Raw genomic sequence first — 20,010 nt, 5'->3', positions numbered from 1 at the left:
TGTACCTGCCCTGGCCAGGCTGTTCACTAGGGGAAAGCCCTTGCCCCATAGAAGCTCATAGAATCTTCTGCAACCGTTGGGAGTTGTGGTTTTCCCTTCCCACTCGGTGGAAACTGGGGCACAGAGAGGTTGAGAAACTTGCCCACGGTCATCCAGCCCGTGAGCAGCAAGCCTGGATGGGAACACAAGCTCGTCCAGCTCAGTTCATTGCCCGGAGCCCACGGGGGCGGCTGGGGCACCCCTCCCTTTTTGGGGGCCCTGGGAGCTGGGGACGGAGTCTGTGTTGGGTCCTGGAGCTCGCCGGCTCTGGGACACTGAGCGAGTGAATTCACTCACTTACAGCCTAAGGTTCCCCAGGCGGTAAATGGGATTATTGTAGTATTGCTGGGATTTTGCTGTGAGAATGAAGGGAAATTGCGTACGTAGAGCATTCAGGATAGCCTAGGCTGAGAAAATATAGCCCTGGTCACTAGTCTTATAACTTTTAGCTCGCTCTCTCTCTCTCCTGCCCTCTCAAAGCCTAGGTCCTGCCTTACATCAGGACCCTGGGACCTGATACCCAGGAGGAAAGCAGCAGAAAGTTCTCGAACACTCACTATGGTGTTATTATAAGCAATTTAGGTAGATTAATGCATATTTAGTCCTCAAGATTCCCCAGAGGCCAGTGCTGTGAACAGCCCCATCACACTTGAGAAACCTGAAGCTCAGAGAGGCAGAGCGACCTGCCCAAGGTCATACAGCTTCGAAGCGGCAAAGCCAGGGCTCAAGCTGAGGTTTCTAACACCCCCCCCCCCGCCCCCCGCCCTTCCTTCAGGTCGAGGAGCGTTTCTCCCGGGTGCCGGAGCCGGTCCAGAAGCGCATTGTGTTCTGGTCGTTTCCACGCAGCGAACGGGAGATATGCATGTACTCCTCGCTGGGCTACCAGCCTCCGGAGGGCGAGCACGACACACGGGTGCCCTTCACCCGAGGGCTGCACCTGCTGCAGAGCGGGGCCGTGGACCGCGTGCTCCAAGTGGGTAAGCACCCTCCCCGGGGGCCGGCCCGGGAGGCTCCGCGTCTCTGGGGAAGGTTGGACCGAATATCGTGAACGAAGAGCGGAATCTGCCGAGACCTCAGAGACCTCAGGCCGAGGGCTAAGATAAAGGGTCTGGAGAAGGGGTGTGCGCCCGCGGCCTGAGGTCTCGGCAGATTAGGCGGAGGGTGGGGAAGCGTTGCTGAGGTTGGGAGGAGGCCGAAGCATCTAAGCTGGAAATGGGAGGAGAGCCCCAGCGACGTGTTCGGCCTGAGGTCAATGACACCGGGCCTCAGGCAGAGAACTCTGGTGGGGGCTGGGATCACACAAGGCGGTGGTTGAAGTTCAGGATCAGCTGTGAGGGCTGGTCTTGCCCCTCAGGTGTTGGGGCCCAGGGGGGGGGGGGGGGCGGGGGCGGAGGTTCAAAGCCAGAGGGGAAAGATGATTGTAGGCCTCAGGCAGCGGTGCTCAGAAGGGAACCCGGAGAGCCAGAAGGCAGCCGAGTTCGGGAACACATGGGGCAAGTCACGTCTCCCGGCTGGAGGCAGGGGCTGGCCACGATGACCCTCCCTAAACCCTGGCCCCCTCGCCTGGACACGGCCCCGCGGTATGAGGAAGCAGCCGTTTCCCCACATGACGCAGCCGGGGCCGGCTGGGGCCTGAGCTGCCCAACCAGTCTGATGAGCCTGGCATCTGGGCTCCCCAGGGGCCAGGGAGGGGCAGGGGGTGATGGGGTGACCCGGCCTGCCACATCTGCCCCTCACCCCCAAGTGACAGGCCTTTGGCATCGTCCCAGGAAGTTACAGGGTGTCTGTATCCCTGATAGCCCAAGACTGGGAAAGCCATCTCTGATATCCTCTGTTTAGTAATATGTAGACGTGCGTTTGTGTAGGATTTGCTGCATGCCAACAGTGTTCTTCTGAGCCCTTGCTAACTATCGTGTTTCTCCAAAACTAAGACATCCTCCGAAAATAAGACCTAGCGCAACTTTGGGAGAAAAAATTAATATAAGGCACTGTCTTATTTTCGGGGAAACAGGGTAAGTAACTCATGTAATTCTCATGACAACCCTGGAGGAGGAAGTTACTGTTTGTTCTCATTTGACAGATGAGGAAACTGAGGCACAGAGAGGTTCAGTGACGTGCTCCAGGTTCCCGAGCCGGCACTTGCCCCCGGGTCTTGCTGTGCGCCGAGGATGCGCACCCCCAGCCTCCGGGGCGACCCGTGGTGACGGTCGGGTGTTTGTCTTAGGGTTCCACCTGAGCGGTAACATCCGGGAGGCCGGAGGCCCCGGCGAGCCCGAGCACCTCTACCACGTGTCCATCAGCTTTGACCGCTGCAAGATCACGTCCGTGAGCTGCGGCTGTGACAATCGCGACCTGTTCTACTGTGCCCACGTGGTGGCCCTGTCTCTGTACCGCATCCGGCACGCCCACCAGGTGGAGCTGCGGCTCCCCATCTCCGAGACGCTGTCCCAGATGAACCGGGACCAGCTGCAGAAGTTCGTGCAGTACCTCATCAGCGCCCACCACACCGAGGTGCTGCCCACCGCCCAGCGCCTGGCCGACGAGATCCTCCTCCTGGGCTCCGAGATCAACCTGGTGCACGGTGAGGGCGCCTTGGAGTCTGATCGGGACGCTGCGGCATCAGCTCACAGCCACCCCGCTCGCCGTGACAGACAGTTGTCTCAGAATCCTCAGGTCCCCTTAACCCAGGAGCAGGTGTGGAGGGAGTACCACTGCCTGAGGTCCAGGGCTCCCACCTGTTAGGAGGAAGATTCTGGATTTGATGAATGGCCAGATGAATGGCTGACATCAGCCAATTCAGAGAAGGAGAGTTGAGGGGACAAATGGGAGGCGGGGCCCCAGGTCACAGGCGTCGGCCTGAGTGGATGGGCGAAGGACATGAGGGTATGGAGGTGCCGGGTGTGGGTGCTGGTGGGAGACAGATAAGGAGGTGTCATGAGCTCTGGGGGGGGGGGGGGTTGAGGCTCCAAGGGACTGTGTTGTCTGACCATCATGGTGGGGAGAAGGGAGCAGGATAAACGGGAGATAAATGGATGGTGAGTAGGTGGAGACGTGGACAGATACTTGAGGGTGGGGGTGGGTGGATGCAGAAGGTGTTGATGATGAGCTGATGGTGTGGAAAAGCAGGTGGAGTGGGTGAGTGGATGGGTGATTAATCAGGATGGTAGGTGAATGGGGAACTGGTGGTAACTGGAGGTGGGGTGGGGTGGGGATGGGCTTTGATTGAGGGGGTTGAGGTACCCTGACGGTGGTGGGCAGATGTGCTTGGTGGAATATTGGAAGGACCAATGGGTGCCTGGATTGGGGGTGAGTTAATGGATGTATGGAAAGAATGTTCATGTGTGTGGACTGATGTGATGGATGGATCAAGTGGGTGTAGGACAGATAGATGGACTAACCAGGTGGTGGTTGTTTGGGGGGATACATGTGAATGGATGGTTTGATGGAAGAAGAATAGATAGATGGGGTTCATTGGATGGGTGAATAGTGCGTGGATCAATAGATGAATTAGTCAGTGGATATTTTTGAATGTTTGGTACAGATTAGCTGGAAAGACACATATGGGTAGGTACCTGGATGGGTGGGCCAATGGGATAGGTATAGATAGGTGAGCAGGTGGAAGGATGGGTAAGGTGGATCCCTGACTAATGGGGTGGGTAGGTATGCTAAGGGTTATGGGTATATGGATGCATAGATGCATAGTATGACTGGGGGTGAGGTTGCCAGGTGAGTGGTTTAGACGTGGATGGGTGGATGATGCTTGGGTAGCATGGGTGGATGAGTAGAAGGGCAGGTGATGTTTCAGGTGGGTGGACCATCATCCCACCTGAATGGGTGAATGGGTGGGAGGTGTTTTGGGTAAGATGGATGATCAGTAAATGGATGGATAAGCTAGAGATGTTTTAAGCAAGATGGATGGATGGATGGATGGATGGATGGATAGACAGGTAGCATTTTAGGTGGGATGGATGGATGGGCAGATTAGTAGGTTTTTTCAGTTAAGATGGATGAATAAGTAAATGAATGAATGAGCAAATGATGTTTGGGAGGAATGGATGGATGGATGGCACTTTAGATGGGATGGTCAGACAGATTGATGGATGGCTGGGTGGTTTTTCAGGTGGGATGGGTAGGATGGTTGGAGGACTGAGTGATGGCAGGGGCCCCCTCTCCCCAACCCAAACTTCAGCTTTCCTTCCCACCCCACAGGTGCCCCTGACCCCACGGCGGGTGCAAGCATTGAGGATGCCAACTGCTGGCATCTGGATGAGGAGCAGATCCAGGAGCAGGTGAAGCAGCTGCTATCCAACGGTGGCTACTACGGCGCCAGCCAGCAGCTGCGCTCCATGTTTTGCAAGGTGCCGTGTGGGCGTGGCGTGCACGGCGGGAAGACACGGGTGCCGGCACCCCACCCCGCCTCACCAGCCCATCCCCACGCAGATTCGAGAAATGCTGCGGATGCGGGACTCCAACGGGGCGCGCATGCTGATCCTCATGACGGAGCAGTTTCTGCAGGACCCGCGCCTGGCCCTGTGGCGGCAGCAGGGCGCCGGCATGACGGACAAGTGCCGGCAGCTGTGGGACGAGCTGGGTAAGACCCGGCCCCGGTGGACATGGGCGTTAGAGCTTGCCCTCCCCTGAGATTGAGGCCTGGCCCCTGAGTCCTTCCTCTTCGTCCGCACCTACCAGGCACTCACTGTACCGATGGCTGGAGCTGCAGCGAGAAGCAGGTTAAATACCTGCCCTCACGAAGCTGGCACCCTGTAGGGGAGACGGATGAGAAAAGACTGCAAACCCTTAGGCCAAGGGTTGGCCAGATAGTCCATAGTTTCAGCTTTTTGGGCCATTGGCTCTCTGTAGTGGCTCCTCCGTTTTGCCTGTCGTATTGGAAAAGCAACCGCAAACAGACGTAACTGAATGGGCGTGGCAGAATTCCCATAAGACTGTATTTACAGACACTGTTTATTTGAATGTCCCAAGCCACAAAATATCCTTTGGATTTCCCCCATCACCACCCTTAAAAACTGTAAGAACAGGTCTAATCTCGCAGGCTGTTGAAAAGCAGGCGGCGGGTGGATTTTCTCCAGGGGCAGTCATTGGCTGACCCCTGTGATGGATGGCGGTAAGCACAGGGGAGGAGAGGGACAGTGAGAGACATCCCCAGGCCTGGGTTTGAATCCTTCCAACTTCCTAGCTGTGTGACCTTGAGCCAGTGACTCTACCTCTCTGTGCCTCAGTGTTCTTACAAAAGTGTAAAGTGAAGAGACCATTAGTTGTAATCTCAGAGGCCCAGGGTGAGGGTGAAGCAGAGAGTGGTGCACAGCACACAATAGGCAGTCCGTCAATGTTGCCGCTACTGTTGACATGGATGCTGAACCTCCCCATTCTCTGCCCTCCCCAGGGGCCCTGTGGGTGTGTGTGGTCCTGAGCCCCCACAGTAAACCGGAAGAGCGAGCGAGCTGGCTCCAGCTGCTGGGCAAGTGGGACAAGTTGGACGTGTGCCCGCTGGAAGAGGGCAACTTCTCTTTCAACGGTCCGAGCCTACAACCCGCCACGGCCCTCAACCCAGGTAGGAGAAGGGTCCCTGCCATTACCCGAAACCGCGAGCTCTGCAGTGCCCTACCCCCATGATGCCCTGGGGGAGCAGGAGGAGGCCCAGCCCTTGCCTGCCCTGCCCTCCAGGAGGGAGGGAGGGAGCGCCCAGGCGAGGCAGTGGGTAGCCCAAGGGCAGTGCGGTGCAATGCTTAAGACGCCCGTAGTTCTTTTTTTCCCCTTTTCTTTTTAATATGTTTTATTGATATTTTTACAGAGAGGAAGGAAGAGGGATAGAGAGTTAGAAACATCGAGGAGAGAGAAACATCGATCAGCTGCCCTTGACCGGAATCAAACCTGGGACCCTTCAGTCCACAGGCCGATGCTCTATCCACTGAGCCAAACCAGTTAGGGCAAGACACCTGTAATTCTGGCTCTTCTCCTAATTTAGGCTCCTCCTGGCAATGGAGGTGGGCGTGGGGGGGACAGAGGAAAAAGCAAAGATATATATATATATATATATATATATATATATATATACACACACATACATATATATATTTTAAAAAAAAAGGCAGAGGCAGATGGTCAATGTTTCTCTCTCATCGATGTTTCTAGCTCTCTATCCCTCTCCTCCTCTCTGTAAAAAAATCAATAAAATATATATATTTTTTAAAAGGCAGAAATGAAAGGAAAGAGACAGGAGGACAGAGAGGAAGGGGGCAAGGGGAGAGATATTAAGAGGGAAAAAAAGTAGGATGTGAGGAGTAGAGAGATTGACAGCAAGACAGTTATCAACCTCAGTGTCCAACACACACACACACAGGTGCCCCTTTGAAAGGCTGCCGTAGGATTTGAGGGGCACCCAGAGTGTAGCCCTGAGTGGCACTCAGCGTGGGGGACTCTAGGCCGTGCTGGACCCCTCTCCACAGGCCCGGAGGAGGAGGAGGCGGCGGCGGCGGCAGGTTCCCGGCACACAGTGTTTGGCCGAGCCCTGCAGGCTGGGTCCCTGCACTGGAGTGACCCCCATCTTCAGAGGATCCTGGCCAGTGACTGCTATGGCCCCAGCCTCACAGGCCATGGGGGCAGCGACAAGGCAACCTTTGACCCCCAGGGCCGCGCCCTCTGGCTGGGGGAGCCGTTCCCCACTGCTTGTGCCCGGGTGGACACCCTGCGTGCCCACGGGTACCCCCGCCAGGCCCTGCGGCTCGCGGGAGCCATCGTCAACACCCTCCGGCTACAGCGGCGGCACCAGCTCGAGAGCTACAAGCAGCAGAAAAAAGGTGGGCACCCCCCTTACCATGAGGTCCTGGGGCTGTAGGCACAGATGCCAACTCCTGGAGGCTGTGGCAAACCCAGGGGTCTCTGTCTGTTTTTGTTTTTGTTTTTGTTTTTAATACATTTTATTGATTTTTTTACAGAGGGGAAGAGAGAGGGATAGAGAGTTAGAAACATCGATGAGAGAAAATCATCGACCAGCTGCCTCCTGCACACCCCCCACTGGGGATGTGCCCGCAACCAAGGTACATGCCCTTGATTGGAATTGAACCTGGGACCTTTCAGTCCGCAGGCCGACCCTCTATCCACTGAGCCAAACCGGTTTCGGCCCCCAGGGGGTCTTTGGGTACCACTTAAGGTGACCAGACGTCGCTCTTTGGGCGGGACAGTCCTGATTTTTAACAATTCGTCCTGCGGCGTTTTTAAAAAGTCCCGATTTTTGAAAAAACACCGCAGGACGCGGGACAAATTGTTAAAAATCGGGACGTCTGGTCACCTTAAGGTCCCACTGAGAAATCAAAACCACTCTAGGTACCTTGAGCATACAGGAATTCAATGCAGGGGGTGGAGGGCTCACAAAGCCACTGGCGGGGAAGCCGCCCCTGAGTTTGAGAACTTGAACTTCAGAAGCGCAGTGGGCGCCGCAGCCTGCAGCCTCCACGGGGGCAGTTCCCGAGAGAACACCCAGAAGCTGCTGGCTGGGCCCGAGAGAGGGGGTGGGAATGACTCTGGATGGAAGTTTTAGAAAGTGCTCAGTTCCTCCAGGTGTCCTGCCGGCCTGGGAGTGGCTGTGGGACTGGAAGCCAGAGGCTGTAGAGGTGACAGCTGCTGCAGAGCCCGAGGGGCAGAGAAGACGACCGACCGCGGGGTGGGCAGACGGCGGGAGGCTGGTTTGGGGGTTCAGAGAGAGAAGGGCCCCCCCCCCGGGGGGCTAAAGAAGGTGGGTGGGCACTGAGCCCCACTTCCGGTCCGCAGAGCTGCTACAGAAAGGCTCCACCTGCATCACCAACACGGAAGGATGGGTGGGGCACCCCCTGGACCCCGTCGGCTGCCTCTGCAGGGCGCTCCTGGAGGCCTGTCGCCTGGAGGAAGAGACCCTTGCCCTTTACCCAGGTACCCACGCTGGGGACCCCTGGAGGAGGGGGGGCAATCCCCACCTCTCTGGTCAACCCCCCTGGCTCAGTACTCCTAGAAAATGAGGTCACACCCTTACCCTTACTGCAACCTCCTCCCCGCCCCCTTCCTCAGTGCAAGGAGCCAACAGGCTTCGCTCCTGCAAGTGCGGCCACTGTAGGCCTGTCCGCTGCTGGGAGGTGGCCCCAGCCCCTGGTCCGTGCTGGGAGCAGTGGGACTCCCCTATACCACGTCCCCTCAGCCTCCATGCCCGGGGTCAAGGGCCATGGGGGCCCCAGGAGAGGGGGCCCCTCCAGCATTTTCAGCGCCGTCTCCCACAGACTCGGGCCCCGAGAGGCGGAAGGTGGCCTACCAGCACGTGCCTGTGCCCGGGAGCCCCGGGGAGTCCTACCTGGCGCTGGCGCTGGAGGTGGCGCTGCTGGGCCTGGGGCAGCAGCGGGCCCTGCCCGAGGGGCTGTACGCCCAGGACAAGGTGGTGCGCAACGAGGAGCAGCTGCTGGCGCTGCTGGAGGAGGTGGAGCTGGACGAGAGGCTGGTGCAGGTGCTGCGCAAGCAGGCGGGGCTGCTGCTGGACGGTGAGGCCCCGCCCGAGCCTGCTCTTTGGTCTTTTGGTGCTTTCCCTTAACATTTCATGAGAGAGGAGAGTCCTGGCACGTTCTGGCAGCCGGAAACTGCTGGGAGGGGCGAGGACCGGCTCCCCGCCCCCCTGGAGTCCCTGAGCCAGGTCCCTGATGCCCAGCTGGGCCTCACTGGCTCTGCCCATGGTGCTGCCTTAGGAGGCCCCACCCCCTCATCCTGCCTCTGAGACCTGCCCTCCCAGGGGTGCCCAGGGTTCCCTCTTTTCGAATTTTCCAGGCTTTTCTGTCTCAGCCCAGGGTCCCCATGCCCAGGACCTCTCCCGCCCCTAGTCCCTGCCGCTCTATCCTGGGGTCCGCCCCTCCCCTGCTCCTCCTGGGCCAGGAGGTCTGGGGAGGGGCGGTGGTCAGAGGTGAGCCCACGCCCGGGGCTAAGCTCCGCTCCCCGCAGGGGGTCCCTTCAGCGGCTTCGGAGAGGTGCTGTTCCGGGAGAGTGTGCCCATGCACACCTGTGCCCGCTACCTGTTCACCGCCCTGCTGCCCCACGACCCCGACCTGGCCTACCGCCTGGCGCTGCGAGCCATGAGGTGAGGACAGACAGACGGCGGGGGCCTCTGCCCGGTGGGCCCAGCAGGATGGGGGGGGGGGGGGGAGGCCGCTCACATCCCCGTCCTCCTCCCAAAGACACAGCCTTGACATCTCAGCCTGACCTCACGCTGGCATTCCAGGCTTCCCTGTGCTCGGACTATTAATTTTTTCGTGTACTATTTATTTTAAATTTGAGAGACATTCCCTTGGCACAAAGTCAGAGTACTTTTCTAGGCTGCTTTGTCCCAACATACCTAAGCAGTGTTCCCACTTTTCTTTTCTTTTTTATTGATTTCAGAGAAGAAGGGAGAGGGAGAGAGATAGCAACATCAGTGATGTGAGAGAATCATTGATCGGCTGCCTCCTGCATGCCCCCTACTGGGGAACAAGCCTGCCACCCGGGGGTGTGCCCTGGACTGGAATCGAACCTCCAGTCCGCAGGCCAGTGCTAACCTGTGATTGGAAATTGAAAGCCGGTCCTCCGTTTACACCGCCGGCACGTTCTGTAGCTGTGCTTTGCCCCTTGTTTTCACTGCGCGTTGAATCATAAAGGCCTGGTGGTACCACATAACACATGAATCTCTGTGAGGATGATGCATCACAGAAGAACCAGTCAGGACAGACATATATGCTGTTGAACAAAACAACATCACAATGAATTATCCTTTATCATTTTACACGTATACCAGCCGATCCCAGAATTTTGTAAAATTCCTTTCAGGAGACAGAGAATCCCATCATCTCTTCATCAGCCCCATGGCCTTTGGTACATGCATAAAGCATTGTTTATTTAGTCCAACCCCGAGGGATGGACATACACAGCACTGCAGTGAACATCGTGCACACACACCCACCTTCTTGGCGGCCCGGGGCTTTGCTAGGAAGGATGGAGACTCAGCCTTGCCTCACCATGGGCTTGCTTCTTGCTTCCTCCCAGGCTGCCTGTCCTGGAGACAGCACTTCCGGCTGGAGATCCTCACCCCAACCCACTGGACTCCGTCACGAGTAACCGCTTCCCACGCTGGTTCATCCTGGGCCACCTGGAGACTCGCCAGTGCGAGCTGGCCTCCACCATGCTGACGGCTGCCAAGGGTGAGGAGGACGAGCACTGGTCCCGGGTCCTCCATCTCTTCCCCCCTCCTCTCCTCTGCTCCTTCCTTCCTCTTTCTTGTCTTTTTATCTATTTCCTCTAGTTTTCCTGGAGCACTTTTTAGATGGATCAAGACTGGGGTGGGCGTTAAGGATGCCGTAGTAAACAAAACTGTCCCATGTCCCACGCCCTGTGGTGTTACATTCTGGTGGGGCCAGACAGACCATAAACCCGGTGAAGAGTATAGCTAGGGCTGAAACCAGTTTGGCTCAGTGGTAGAGCATCTGTCTGCGGACTGAAGAGTCCCAGGTTCGATTCCAGTCAGGGGCATGTACATTGGTTGCGGGCGCATCCCCGGTGAGGGGTGTGCAAGAGGCAGCTGGTCAATGTTTCTCTCTCATCGACGTTTCTATATCTCTATCTCTCTCCCTTCCTCTCTGTAAAAAAAAAATCAATAAAATATATTTTTTTAAAGAAAGAGGATAGCTAGGCGCTAAGTGAGATGATAACAAGTGCACCATGGAGGATAAAGCACATCCGTATTTCTCTCTGTCCTCCACTCTAAAAAAATCAATGGGAAAATATCCTCAGGTGAGGATTAAAACAAACAAATTAATATTGGTGTAGCTTTTGCCTTGCTAAAGCCTCTACTGGTATGGGCTCTCAGAGGCCTTAGGAGGCAGGTACTGTTCCATTAGTCTTATTCATTGCACAGATGGGGCAGCCAAGGCACCGAGAGGTGGAGTCACTTGCGCAGGGTCACACAGCAAGGCGGGGATTTGAATCCTGGCGCTCCGATTCCAGAATCCATCCTCTCGACCGTTGGGCACCTAGCAGGTTCCTAATGGCCTCTTCCCACTGGAAGTGGAGGAAGGCAGAGGAGAGAAGGGGGTGGCGGTGCTAAGGGTGGTCGGGCTCTTCACAGGTCGTTGCCAGGTTCGTGACCTCCATGCTCACACCTATGCACCTGTGTGGAAGGAACCGCACGAACGGCCTGGTATAACAAGGGTGCCAATGTCCCTCCCCCTGCCCCAGGAGACCCCAAATGGCTGCACACAGTATTGGGCTCCATCCAGCAGAATATCCACTCTCCAGCCTTGCTCTTCAAGCTGGCACAGGACGCCTGCAAGACAGCCACCCCGGCCAGCACACCACCAGACATCACCCTGCTGGGCATTGCGCTGGAGCTGGGCCTGCAGGTGAGGGCCCCCAGGAGGATGGGGGAGGGGGTGCTGCCTGTGGGTGGGTCCAGGATGTGAGTGGCACCCCTGGGGCTTGGCCACAGAAACTGCAGAGTCTATAAATTCTGGGAGGGGGAGAATGAGGTTATCAGTGGGTGGGCCTATGAATTAGAGACTCAGCTACAGAGTCTGAAGGTGAGAATCTACCTCTGAGGGTGTGGCCCCGGAGGAGGAAGAGGAGGGTCATGGAACCTGCTGGTGAGAGGGTGGGCCACAGAGGGAGCCTAGGGGTTCTGGCCTTGGAAATGTGGCCTGGGGCTGGTGTGCTTAAGGTTAAGGCCCATGGGTGGGTGGAGCTGAGGGGGCAGCAAAGCCTGCCAATAAGAAGTAGGCCCTTGCCGAAACGGGTTTGGCTCAGTGGATAGAGCATCAGTCTGCGGACTGAAAGGTCCTGGGTTCAATTCCGGTCGAAACATTGACCTTGGTTGCAGGCACATCCCCAGTAGGGGCGTGCAGGAGGCAGCTGATGGATGTTTCTCTCTCATCGATGTTTCTAGCTCTCTATCCCTCTCCCTTCTTCTTCGTAAAAAAATTAATAAAATATATTTTTGAAGAAAAGAAGGGCCTTTAGGGGAACCCAGCCTAGAAGTCACGGCGTGGCTGTGGCCTGTAGGTGAGGAGCCATGCAGGCTGGGTGAGGCAGAGGTGGGCGGGGCCTCACACGTGACCCAGTGAAATGAGAGGATAAGGAACAGCCTGGGGCGGGCGTGCAGGCTCGGTGGGGTCTTCTCAGGTAGAACCTGAGAGCGAGGGGCCCTCAGGCGCAGAATTAGCCAGAAACCATTTCCTGAGGGGACTGGAGTCTTTGGGGGACGTGGAGGGGGCAGGGCAAGGGTGGAGCTCTAAGAGGAGACCCCCCAGAAGGCAGAGCCACCAGATAGGACTGGGGATGGGGCCCGAGGGGAGGGGCAAGCAAGGAAGGTGCTTATTGGGGTGAGCGCCGAAGAAGGTGCGACTGTGGAGCAGGTGCTCTGTTGGCGGTTTCAGGGGGGAGTCTGCAGACATGAAGCATGGAACTTTCTGGAGAGAAGGGATGGGTTGGCTTGTCCAGAGTAGGCTGCATGGGGGCCTCCGCATAACAACAACAATAGCAGTAATAGCACTGGCTGACGTTAGCCGAGCACTTTGAGGCAACAGGCACTGTGCAGAGAGCATTACTACATAATTTTGCTTCTCACAACCCTGTGGAGTAGATGAGATTTTCATCCCCACTTTACAGATGAGTAAACTGAGACCAGAGAGGGGAAGCCATTTGCCCAGACTGTATGGCTCCCTGGGTCGGCCCCTCACGTCTGTCTGCCCGGGCCCCCGAGGGTCCCAGCCTTTGCCCCTCAGCAGCCTGACGTTCTGGGTGACCTTCTGTCCCGTTCACACGCTGCACAGGTGATGCGGATGACCCTGAGCACCATGACCTGGCGGCGGCGGGAGATGGTGCGCTGGCTGGTCAGCTGTGCCACGGAGATCGGTGAGCGGCCCCCGGGGATCCGCCACCCCCCTCTTCATGGGGCAGATGGGCACAAGGGAGAAGTAGAGACTTTCCTCTGGATCGAGCCTGCGCTCGGAGCTAAGCCGGGAGGGAATGCCGGGCGGAGGGACTGTGCTGGACAAAAGCCCGGAGGCCGGCCAGGCTAAACGGCCTGGAGAGGGCCATTGGCACCAGAAATGTGTGTGTGTGTGTGTGTGTGTGTGTGTGTGTGTCCCCGTACACGGTCCCAGCCAGGCCTGCTGCGCCCTGTTCCCTTGGGAGGGTACAACAGGGGGTGAGCACGAAGCTAGTATGTCTCCAGCCCTGCTGCGGGGATGGAGATACTGGGGCACACCCGCAGACACACGTCCACCCACCGGCCCCTCCCTGACCGGCGCCGCCGTCTCGCCTCCCCCAGGTCCGCGGGCGCTGATGGACATCATGCAGAACTGGCACTCCCTGTTCACGCCGGTGGAGGCGGCCACCGTGGTGGCGGTGACGGGCACCACGCCCGCCACGCTGCTGCGGCTGCGGCTGGACGCGCCCCGGCGGGAGGCGCTGCGGGCCTGCGCCCGCGCCCTGGCCCTGCAGTGCGCCATGAAGGACCCGCAGAACTGCGCCCTGCCCGCGCTCACGCTGTGCGAGAAGAACCACGCGGCCTTCGAGGCGGCCTACCAGATCGTGCTGGACGCCGCGGCCGGCGGCCTGGGCCACGCCCACCTCTTCACCGTGGCCCGCTACATGGAGCACCGCGGGCTGCCGCTGCAGGCCTACAAGCTGGCCACGCTGGCCCTGGCGCAGCTCAGCATCGCCTTCAACCAGGACAGCCACCCCGCCGTCAACGACGTGCTCTGGGCCTGCTCGCTCAGCCACTCCCTGGGCCGGCACGAGCTCTCCGCCATCGTCCCGCTCATCATCCGCAGCATCCACTGCGCCCCCATGCTCTCCGACATCCTCCGCCGCTGGACCCTCTCGGCGCCCGGCCTGGGGCCCCTGGGGGCTCGCCGGGCAGCCAAGCCCCTGGGCACGGACCGGGCGCCCCTCTGCCAGCTGCTGGATGCCGCGGTGGCCGCCTACATCAACACCAGCCACTCACGCCTCACGCACATCAGCCCGCGGCACTACGGCGACTTCATCGAGTTCCTGGGCAAGGCCCGGGAGACCTTCCTGCTGGCCCCCGACGGGCACCTCCAGTTCACCCAGTTCTTGGAGAACCTCAAACAGACGTACAAGGGCAAGAAGAAGCTCATGCTGCTGGTGCGGGAGCGATTCGGCTGAGGGGCAGGCGTCTGGTGGGCACAGGGTCTCCCTGGGCGCCTGCTTCTGTGCCACCCGCTCTGCGTCGGGCACCTGGGCCGGAGGTCCTGGGGCATCTGAGTGTCGAGTCAGGCAAGGAGCCCGGCTGGAGCGAGGTGGTCCTGCCTGCCACCCCCCCCCCCCCCCGGCCCGGCTGGAGGTGGGAATGGGGGGTGGCGTCCTGCCACGTGCGTGCCTGGGATTACGCGAGCGAGCGAGTGTGCGAGACGCAAGGATCAGAAGCCATACCACCACCAGGGGCCTAGGAGGCGGGTAGCTGGTATGGCCCCACTTGGGTTCCCACAAAAGCAATAGCAAGCTCCCCCTCCCCAAACTTACAGGCCTGGCTTGGGCTCCAGGAGAACTGGGAGGCAGGACTTTCCAGAAACTGGCTCTCAAAGTTAATGTAGCAGACACACCCCTCCCCACACACACATACCTGCACACACCCTACTCTGGGTGGCCGGGGGACTTGTGTTAAAGCATCTGAATCTCCTTTTGTACCCTCCTCTCGCTGCCTCAGGAGCCCCCTCCAGGGCATCCAGCCAGGGCCAAGGGCTCATCCCACTGAAGGATTTAAAGAGGCCTCAGGCCTCGGCCACATACCTCAACCCCCATCCGGCCAGGACTCCCATTCCTGTGGGTCCTGGGGTCCCAGGATGGACTAGGGGGAGGAGGGGGTCATTGATTCTCCTCCCCCTACCTGCTAGTCACTGGACATACAACTCAGGAACTGAGCCATGCTCACACTGTCCTCCAAACCTGGTGTCCTCCAAACCTGGTATGAGACAAGCACAGGGAGCCAGGGACTCGGCAGCCCAAATTTGGAAAGGAAAGAAATGCTGGCCCCGGGCATCTTCTGGCTCGTCTCTCCCTTCTCTCTCCGCCCCTCCTCCGCTCTCCCTTCCACTTCTCTCCACCCAGCCTGCCTCTGTGTGTCTAAGCCCCGGCCGATGTCCTCTGGGCCTCCCCACCGTCCCCCCCCCCCCTTTCCCTCTCGTAATTAGGGACAAAAGACCACATGATTTTATAACTGATTTTTTTTTCCTATTTATTGAACTGTATATTGTATTTTCTTTTTCCTTATTATTTTTTAAAGATTGAACACAGCTTTCTCTTCTTTCTTTTGAGACGGGTGTGTGTTCCCCTTCCCTCCCACCCCCAAACAGGGCCCCCGTTTTTCTCCATAGAAAAGCTCCAGCCTCGCCTGGGGGCACAGCTTCAAGCAGAGGGCAGAATGAGAGTGGGCGCTGCCTCATCCAGTGGGAAAGGGGCAAACGGCGGCAGGCAGAGCGGAGAGTCACCAGGAGCAAGCCCTCGCTGAGTGCTTTACCCACCCTGCCCAAGGAGTGGGTAGGAACATTTCCACTTTACAGGCGAGAAGAGGAGGGCTCCCAAGTCTAAGGAAAGGGCATCCGTTTTAGGGAGACACCAAAGTCTGACTTGGGACCTTAGCTGGAGTCACTGACGGCCCACCCCAGGCTGCATGGCGCCTGCGCCGCTGGAACTAGCCGCTAGGGGGCGCCCTGGCTCCAGGTACCTGCTGTTAGGGATCCTTGTCTCCCAAGTTGCTGGGGGGAGGGGAGGTGCTAGGTGGGGACACCGCCTTTAATCTAGGCCCTTTTTAGGGGAACTCTGGCCAAAAAGAGGCGGTGGGCGCGGTCAGTGGGGGCGCCGGCAGGGCGTGTTTGAGTGCCTACACCGCCGATGAGGCTCCGGGTCTCCAGAGGGAAGGGTAGGGGACGGCGAGAGGGCCCCCCCTTACCTTCCTGCATGCTCCCCGAGAAGCAGGAGCTTCCTGGTTGCCCTCCGGCCAAGGCCGGAGTCACGGTCAAAGCCTGGCCGACGGGACCGCTTCCGGGAGAGACGGGGCGGGCCGGCTGCCAGCGGGGCGCTGTGATTGGTCTGCGGCCCCGCCCTGTGCTCCCGGGGACCAATGGGGGCGGCCCCACCTCCCGCCCCGCCCCGCGTTCCCACAGGTATGTGAGGCCGGGGATCGGCGCCCTCAGCGCCACCTGGAGGCCTGGGGCCCGAGAGAGGTGGCCGCCGTGGGCCCAGCTGCCTCCAAATGCTGTCCCCAGACCGGGCGCCCCTTAGCTGTGAAGTTCTCAGTCACCCACGAGTGTCCCCCTCTCCTCCTGCAGACACCTCCAGCCCAAATTCCCCACCCTGGCCGAGTTCTCCCTTCTGTCTCAGTCCCCTCCCCCCCAAAAATGTTACTAGCTCAACACACTCAGGTCCCAGCTATCTGAATGTCCACCCCCCCCCTCGGCCCTGGGAATCATGGCCCCATCTAGGTCCCTCCAGAAAAGCTTTTCCTGTCAACATATCAGCCTCCAAAAGCCAGTCCCCTCTAGTCCAGGGTTTCTTTTGGTCACTCCCCCCATCCCCAGGACACCCCGCAAGGTCACCTTTCCACGCTTGTAACTAAATTGCCACCTTCCTCAGAACAGGTGCAGAGGGGACGGGGTCCTGTGAGGCCAAGAACATGGGGCGGGGGGGGGGGGGGGGGGCGGTAGGGGGCGGCAGTAAATCAGGGCTGATTCAACCTCCTCACCCAATCAGCCAGAAACCCAGGGACTTCAGGCAAGAATCACAAACACCACACCTTCAGGAATAATATTTAATTGGACACTAAATACAACACATAGCACAGATTGCCCCAAGCCTGCATGTGCCCCTGGCAGAAGTGGGGAAGGGGCACACGGGGCCAGCCCCGACACCCCGGGAGCTTCACTCTGCTCTTCACGCTCAGGGACCACCCCGGACTGGGCGGGCCTGCTGGTGTCCTTCCTCCCCACCCCGCGTGCCAGTGGGTGTCACGGCTCCTCCCTCCAGACGGGAAGCTGCAGAGCCCAGGTGGAAGGGGTCAGCCGCGTTCACGTCAGGCCAGTCTGGTGCCGGAAGCCTGGAGCTGGCATTTAACGGTCTGAGGGCCCAGGGCAGTTTCCTCTTGGGTAACTGGCTGCTGGGAAGCCAGCCTGTGCCCACACCAAGCGTGGGAGAGGAGGGGCCGAGGCCCCAGGCCCAGAGGGTCGCCCAGGCGGAGACACAGCTGGCTTCCCTTTTCCATGGGAACACGGCCCAGCTGGAGGAAGGACTGTGGGGTCTCCGAGAGCAGAGTTGGGGGAGGGGACCTGCAGCAGGAGCTGAGTCCACCCACCCCACCCGTCCCAAGTCCCTCCCCAGATACACCGGTAGATCTGAATCCTCCTCTCTTCCCCCGGCATCAGCCCATCCAGGGAAGGCAGGGCCACAGGCTCCTAGGGGGCTTGACTCCTGTTCCTGCTGAACTGAGCCAGTCTGTACAAAACACTGTGTTTCAGCTCAGTAGGCACGGGAGGCAGAGCCCAGGGAAGCCGGGCGGCAGAGCAGGCAGGGGGAGGCGGCGGAGCTGGAGGAGATGAGGGCTCCGGGGGGCGGAACTTAGCCACTGTGAACATGACTTGGTGCAGACCCTGCTCACAAGCAGCTAAGCCCTGCTCCCCAGGCCAGACGCAGGCAGCAAGGGCCTCTCTGCCACCTCTCCCCCTGGCAGCGTCCTTGGTGGTGCTGCTGGTAGTGGTGCTGGTGCTGGTGCTGGTGCCGGTGCCGGTGTCGGTGACGGCCCCAGAGATTGGGCTCAGGGTCGATTGGAAATCCCTGGCAATGTGATTTGTGAAAGGCAGCAAATCCCATCCCCAGGAACCCCAACCGGCCGTGGCACAGGGGGGGGGAGGCTCTGGGTGGGGCCATCAGCTGGCACCTGGGGGAGAGAGCAAAGGAGACATAATGAGACTCGAGAACATCTGCTGCTGTCCTCTGGCGCCTGGCAGGGACCCCCTCTTCCCACGTACACTCCTCCGACCCAGCCATGCCCCCCGTCCCAGGACAAGATGCCAGGAGAGGCCCAGGCCCAGAGTGGCCGCACGGACTGCCCGAGCCAGGACTCCACCTCTTCACCGGCCCATTCCCACCCCCGCGATCACCACGGAGCCCTGGGCAGGCTGAATGGGGCCGTGGGGAGAGGAAGCCGAGGGGGTGGCGGGCAGGCAGTTAAGGAAGTGATCTCACCCCAGCTGGCGCCACTTCCTAGAAGCATGAAGGGCAGGAGGAAACCGCCAGGGCCTCCCCCCGTGGTCCCGTCTCCTCAGCAGCCAGGCCTCAGCCTGAGCCTCGCCAGAGCAATGCCAGCAGCGAACACCCAGCAATCCGTTCTGGACATGCATACCCCAGAGCACCAAACCCAGGCTCCAGGTGCAAAGCCCCACTCAGCTGTTTCCCAAGTGCCCACCAAGCCTCAGTTTCCCCCTCTGTACAATGGAGCCAAGGGCTTTTATCTACCTCGAAGCACCATAAGGTTTCACCGAGTGTTTGGCATCAGAACTGCTTACAGACTTTGTGGGGCTACCAGCAACATGAAAGCACGGGGCCCCTCGTTCAGACATCAAGAATTTCAGGACATCCACGGCAAAGCATTTAAACCAAGCTCCAGCCCTCGCCAGTTTGGCTCAGTAGAAAGAGCGTGGGCCTGCGGACCAAAGGGACCCGGGTTCGACTCTGGTCAAGGGCATGTACCTCAGTTGCAGGCTCCTCCCTGGCCCGGGCCCCGGGTCTGGGCTCTGGTCCTGGCTCATGCAGGAGGCAACCAATCGATGTGCTTCTCTCACATCAATACTTCTGTCTCTCCCTCTCCCACTCTCTCTCAATAAAATGAACTTTAAAAATTCATGGAAAAATATCTTTACGGGAGGATTAACAAAACAAAAAAAATAAAACAAAATAAGCCAAGTCCCAGGTTTTCTGAGGTGGGGGTGTGAGGTAAGACTAGCTCTGTGTTCAGGAAGTGGGGTTCTGTGGCCAGGAGATTCCAACGCCGAGCCAGGCTGGCGGGGTTTGCTCCCAGGCTTTGCCGCTTCCTAGCTGGGTGCCTCTGGGTAATCACTCCGCCTCTCTGGACTCTCCTTTCCCCATCGGCAGAGGAGGGATGGACACTGCGGTGGTGAGGATGCCGTGAGTGCTCCGTGTAATGGGGAGGGGGCTACCCTGTCGTCACAGACCGGACAGAAGCAGGAAGGAAGAGGGATGGAAGCGAGGACACCGCACACGGGTAGGACCACCTCCCCCAGACCTGGCGGTGTCCGCCCCCGGGAGACGGGCTCGGCCGCACCCCGGGTCTCCCCGCAGACACACACACATCCACCAGTCGCCCACAAGCCGACCCGGCTCAGCCCAGCCCTGTCTCCTCGGGGCCCGGGGGCACCAACCAGGAACAGAGAAGGCCTCGGAGGGCGGCCAGCCTCCCCGGGCCTCCTCCGGAAGTGAGACAGCACAATCGTGTCCCAGGGACGAGAACGGGAAGGGCGGCCATTTGGCCGGGCCCGTTTCCTGTGGGGTTTCCCCTGTACAGAGCCCGGGATGGGGCCAAGGCCACTCCCCGCCCTCACGGCCACGGAAGGCCTGGGTCTCGCGGGAAGGAGGCCCTGCATGCGAGGCAGGTGGCCGCCCGGGAGCCAGGGCCCCTGCTCCCGGGCGCTTGCCCCTCAGGCTCAGGGGGATGGCATCCAGGGAGGGACACGCTCCTGGCAGCGGAAGGCAAGCGGGGAGGGAGGAGCAGGCAGGCCCCAGGCCTCCCAGATGGGCGCACGTGTGCCTGAGAACGCGCTGCAGACAGGGCGTGGAGGCATGAGACACACAGGCAAGCATCTTGCCCCCCCCCACACCACCACCACCCCTGTTCCAAGAATGAATATGGGCCGCTTCCGCCAGGGGCGCCACCGCCGCCGCCGCCCC

At 59.4% G+C, this 20,010-nt stretch overlaps 1 protein-coding gene across 2 annotated transcripts; it reads left to right on the top strand.

Annotated features, from left to right (window-relative positions):
• Nucleotides 1-529: 529 nt before the first annotated feature.
• On the top strand, nucleotides 530-15,348 carry LOC118731397 (zinc finger SWIM domain-containing protein 4). 2 transcript variants are annotated; one of them, XM_036459993.2, is made up of 13 exons: nucleotides 530-1,016; nucleotides 2,264-2,620; nucleotides 4,249-4,397; nucleotides 4,480-4,630; nucleotides 5,441-5,608; nucleotides 6,504-6,854; nucleotides 7,825-7,962; nucleotides 8,304-8,558; nucleotides 9,010-9,145; nucleotides 10,084-10,238; nucleotides 11,272-11,435; nucleotides 12,861-12,942; nucleotides 13,361-15,348. In XM_036459993.2, the coding sequence occupies exons 1-13, from the start codon at nucleotides 902-904 to the stop codon at nucleotides 14,218-14,220; spliced, it is 3,081 nt and encodes a 1,026-aa protein (XP_036315886.1). In that variant the 5' UTR covers nucleotides 530-901; the 3' UTR covers nucleotides 14,221-15,348. The 2 variants fall into 2 exon arrangements, with proteins under 2 accessions (XP_036315886.1, XP_036315887.1); XM_036459994.2 differs by having other exon boundaries at nucleotides 532-1,016; nucleotides 4,249-4,328.
• Nucleotides 15,349-20,010: the final 4,662 nt, after the last annotated feature.

Source organism: Pipistrellus kuhlii, unplaced genomic scaffold (genome assembly GCF_014108245.1).
Source record: "Pipistrellus kuhlii isolate mPipKuh1 unplaced genomic scaffold, mPipKuh1.p scaffold_m20_p_30, whole genome shotgun sequence".
NCBI classification, from domain to species: Eukaryota; Metazoa; Chordata; class Mammalia; order Chiroptera; family Vespertilionidae; genus Pipistrellus; species Pipistrellus kuhlii.
Note: the sequence above shows the minus strand (reverse complement) of the source record. Positions and strands in the feature narration are given on the sequence as shown.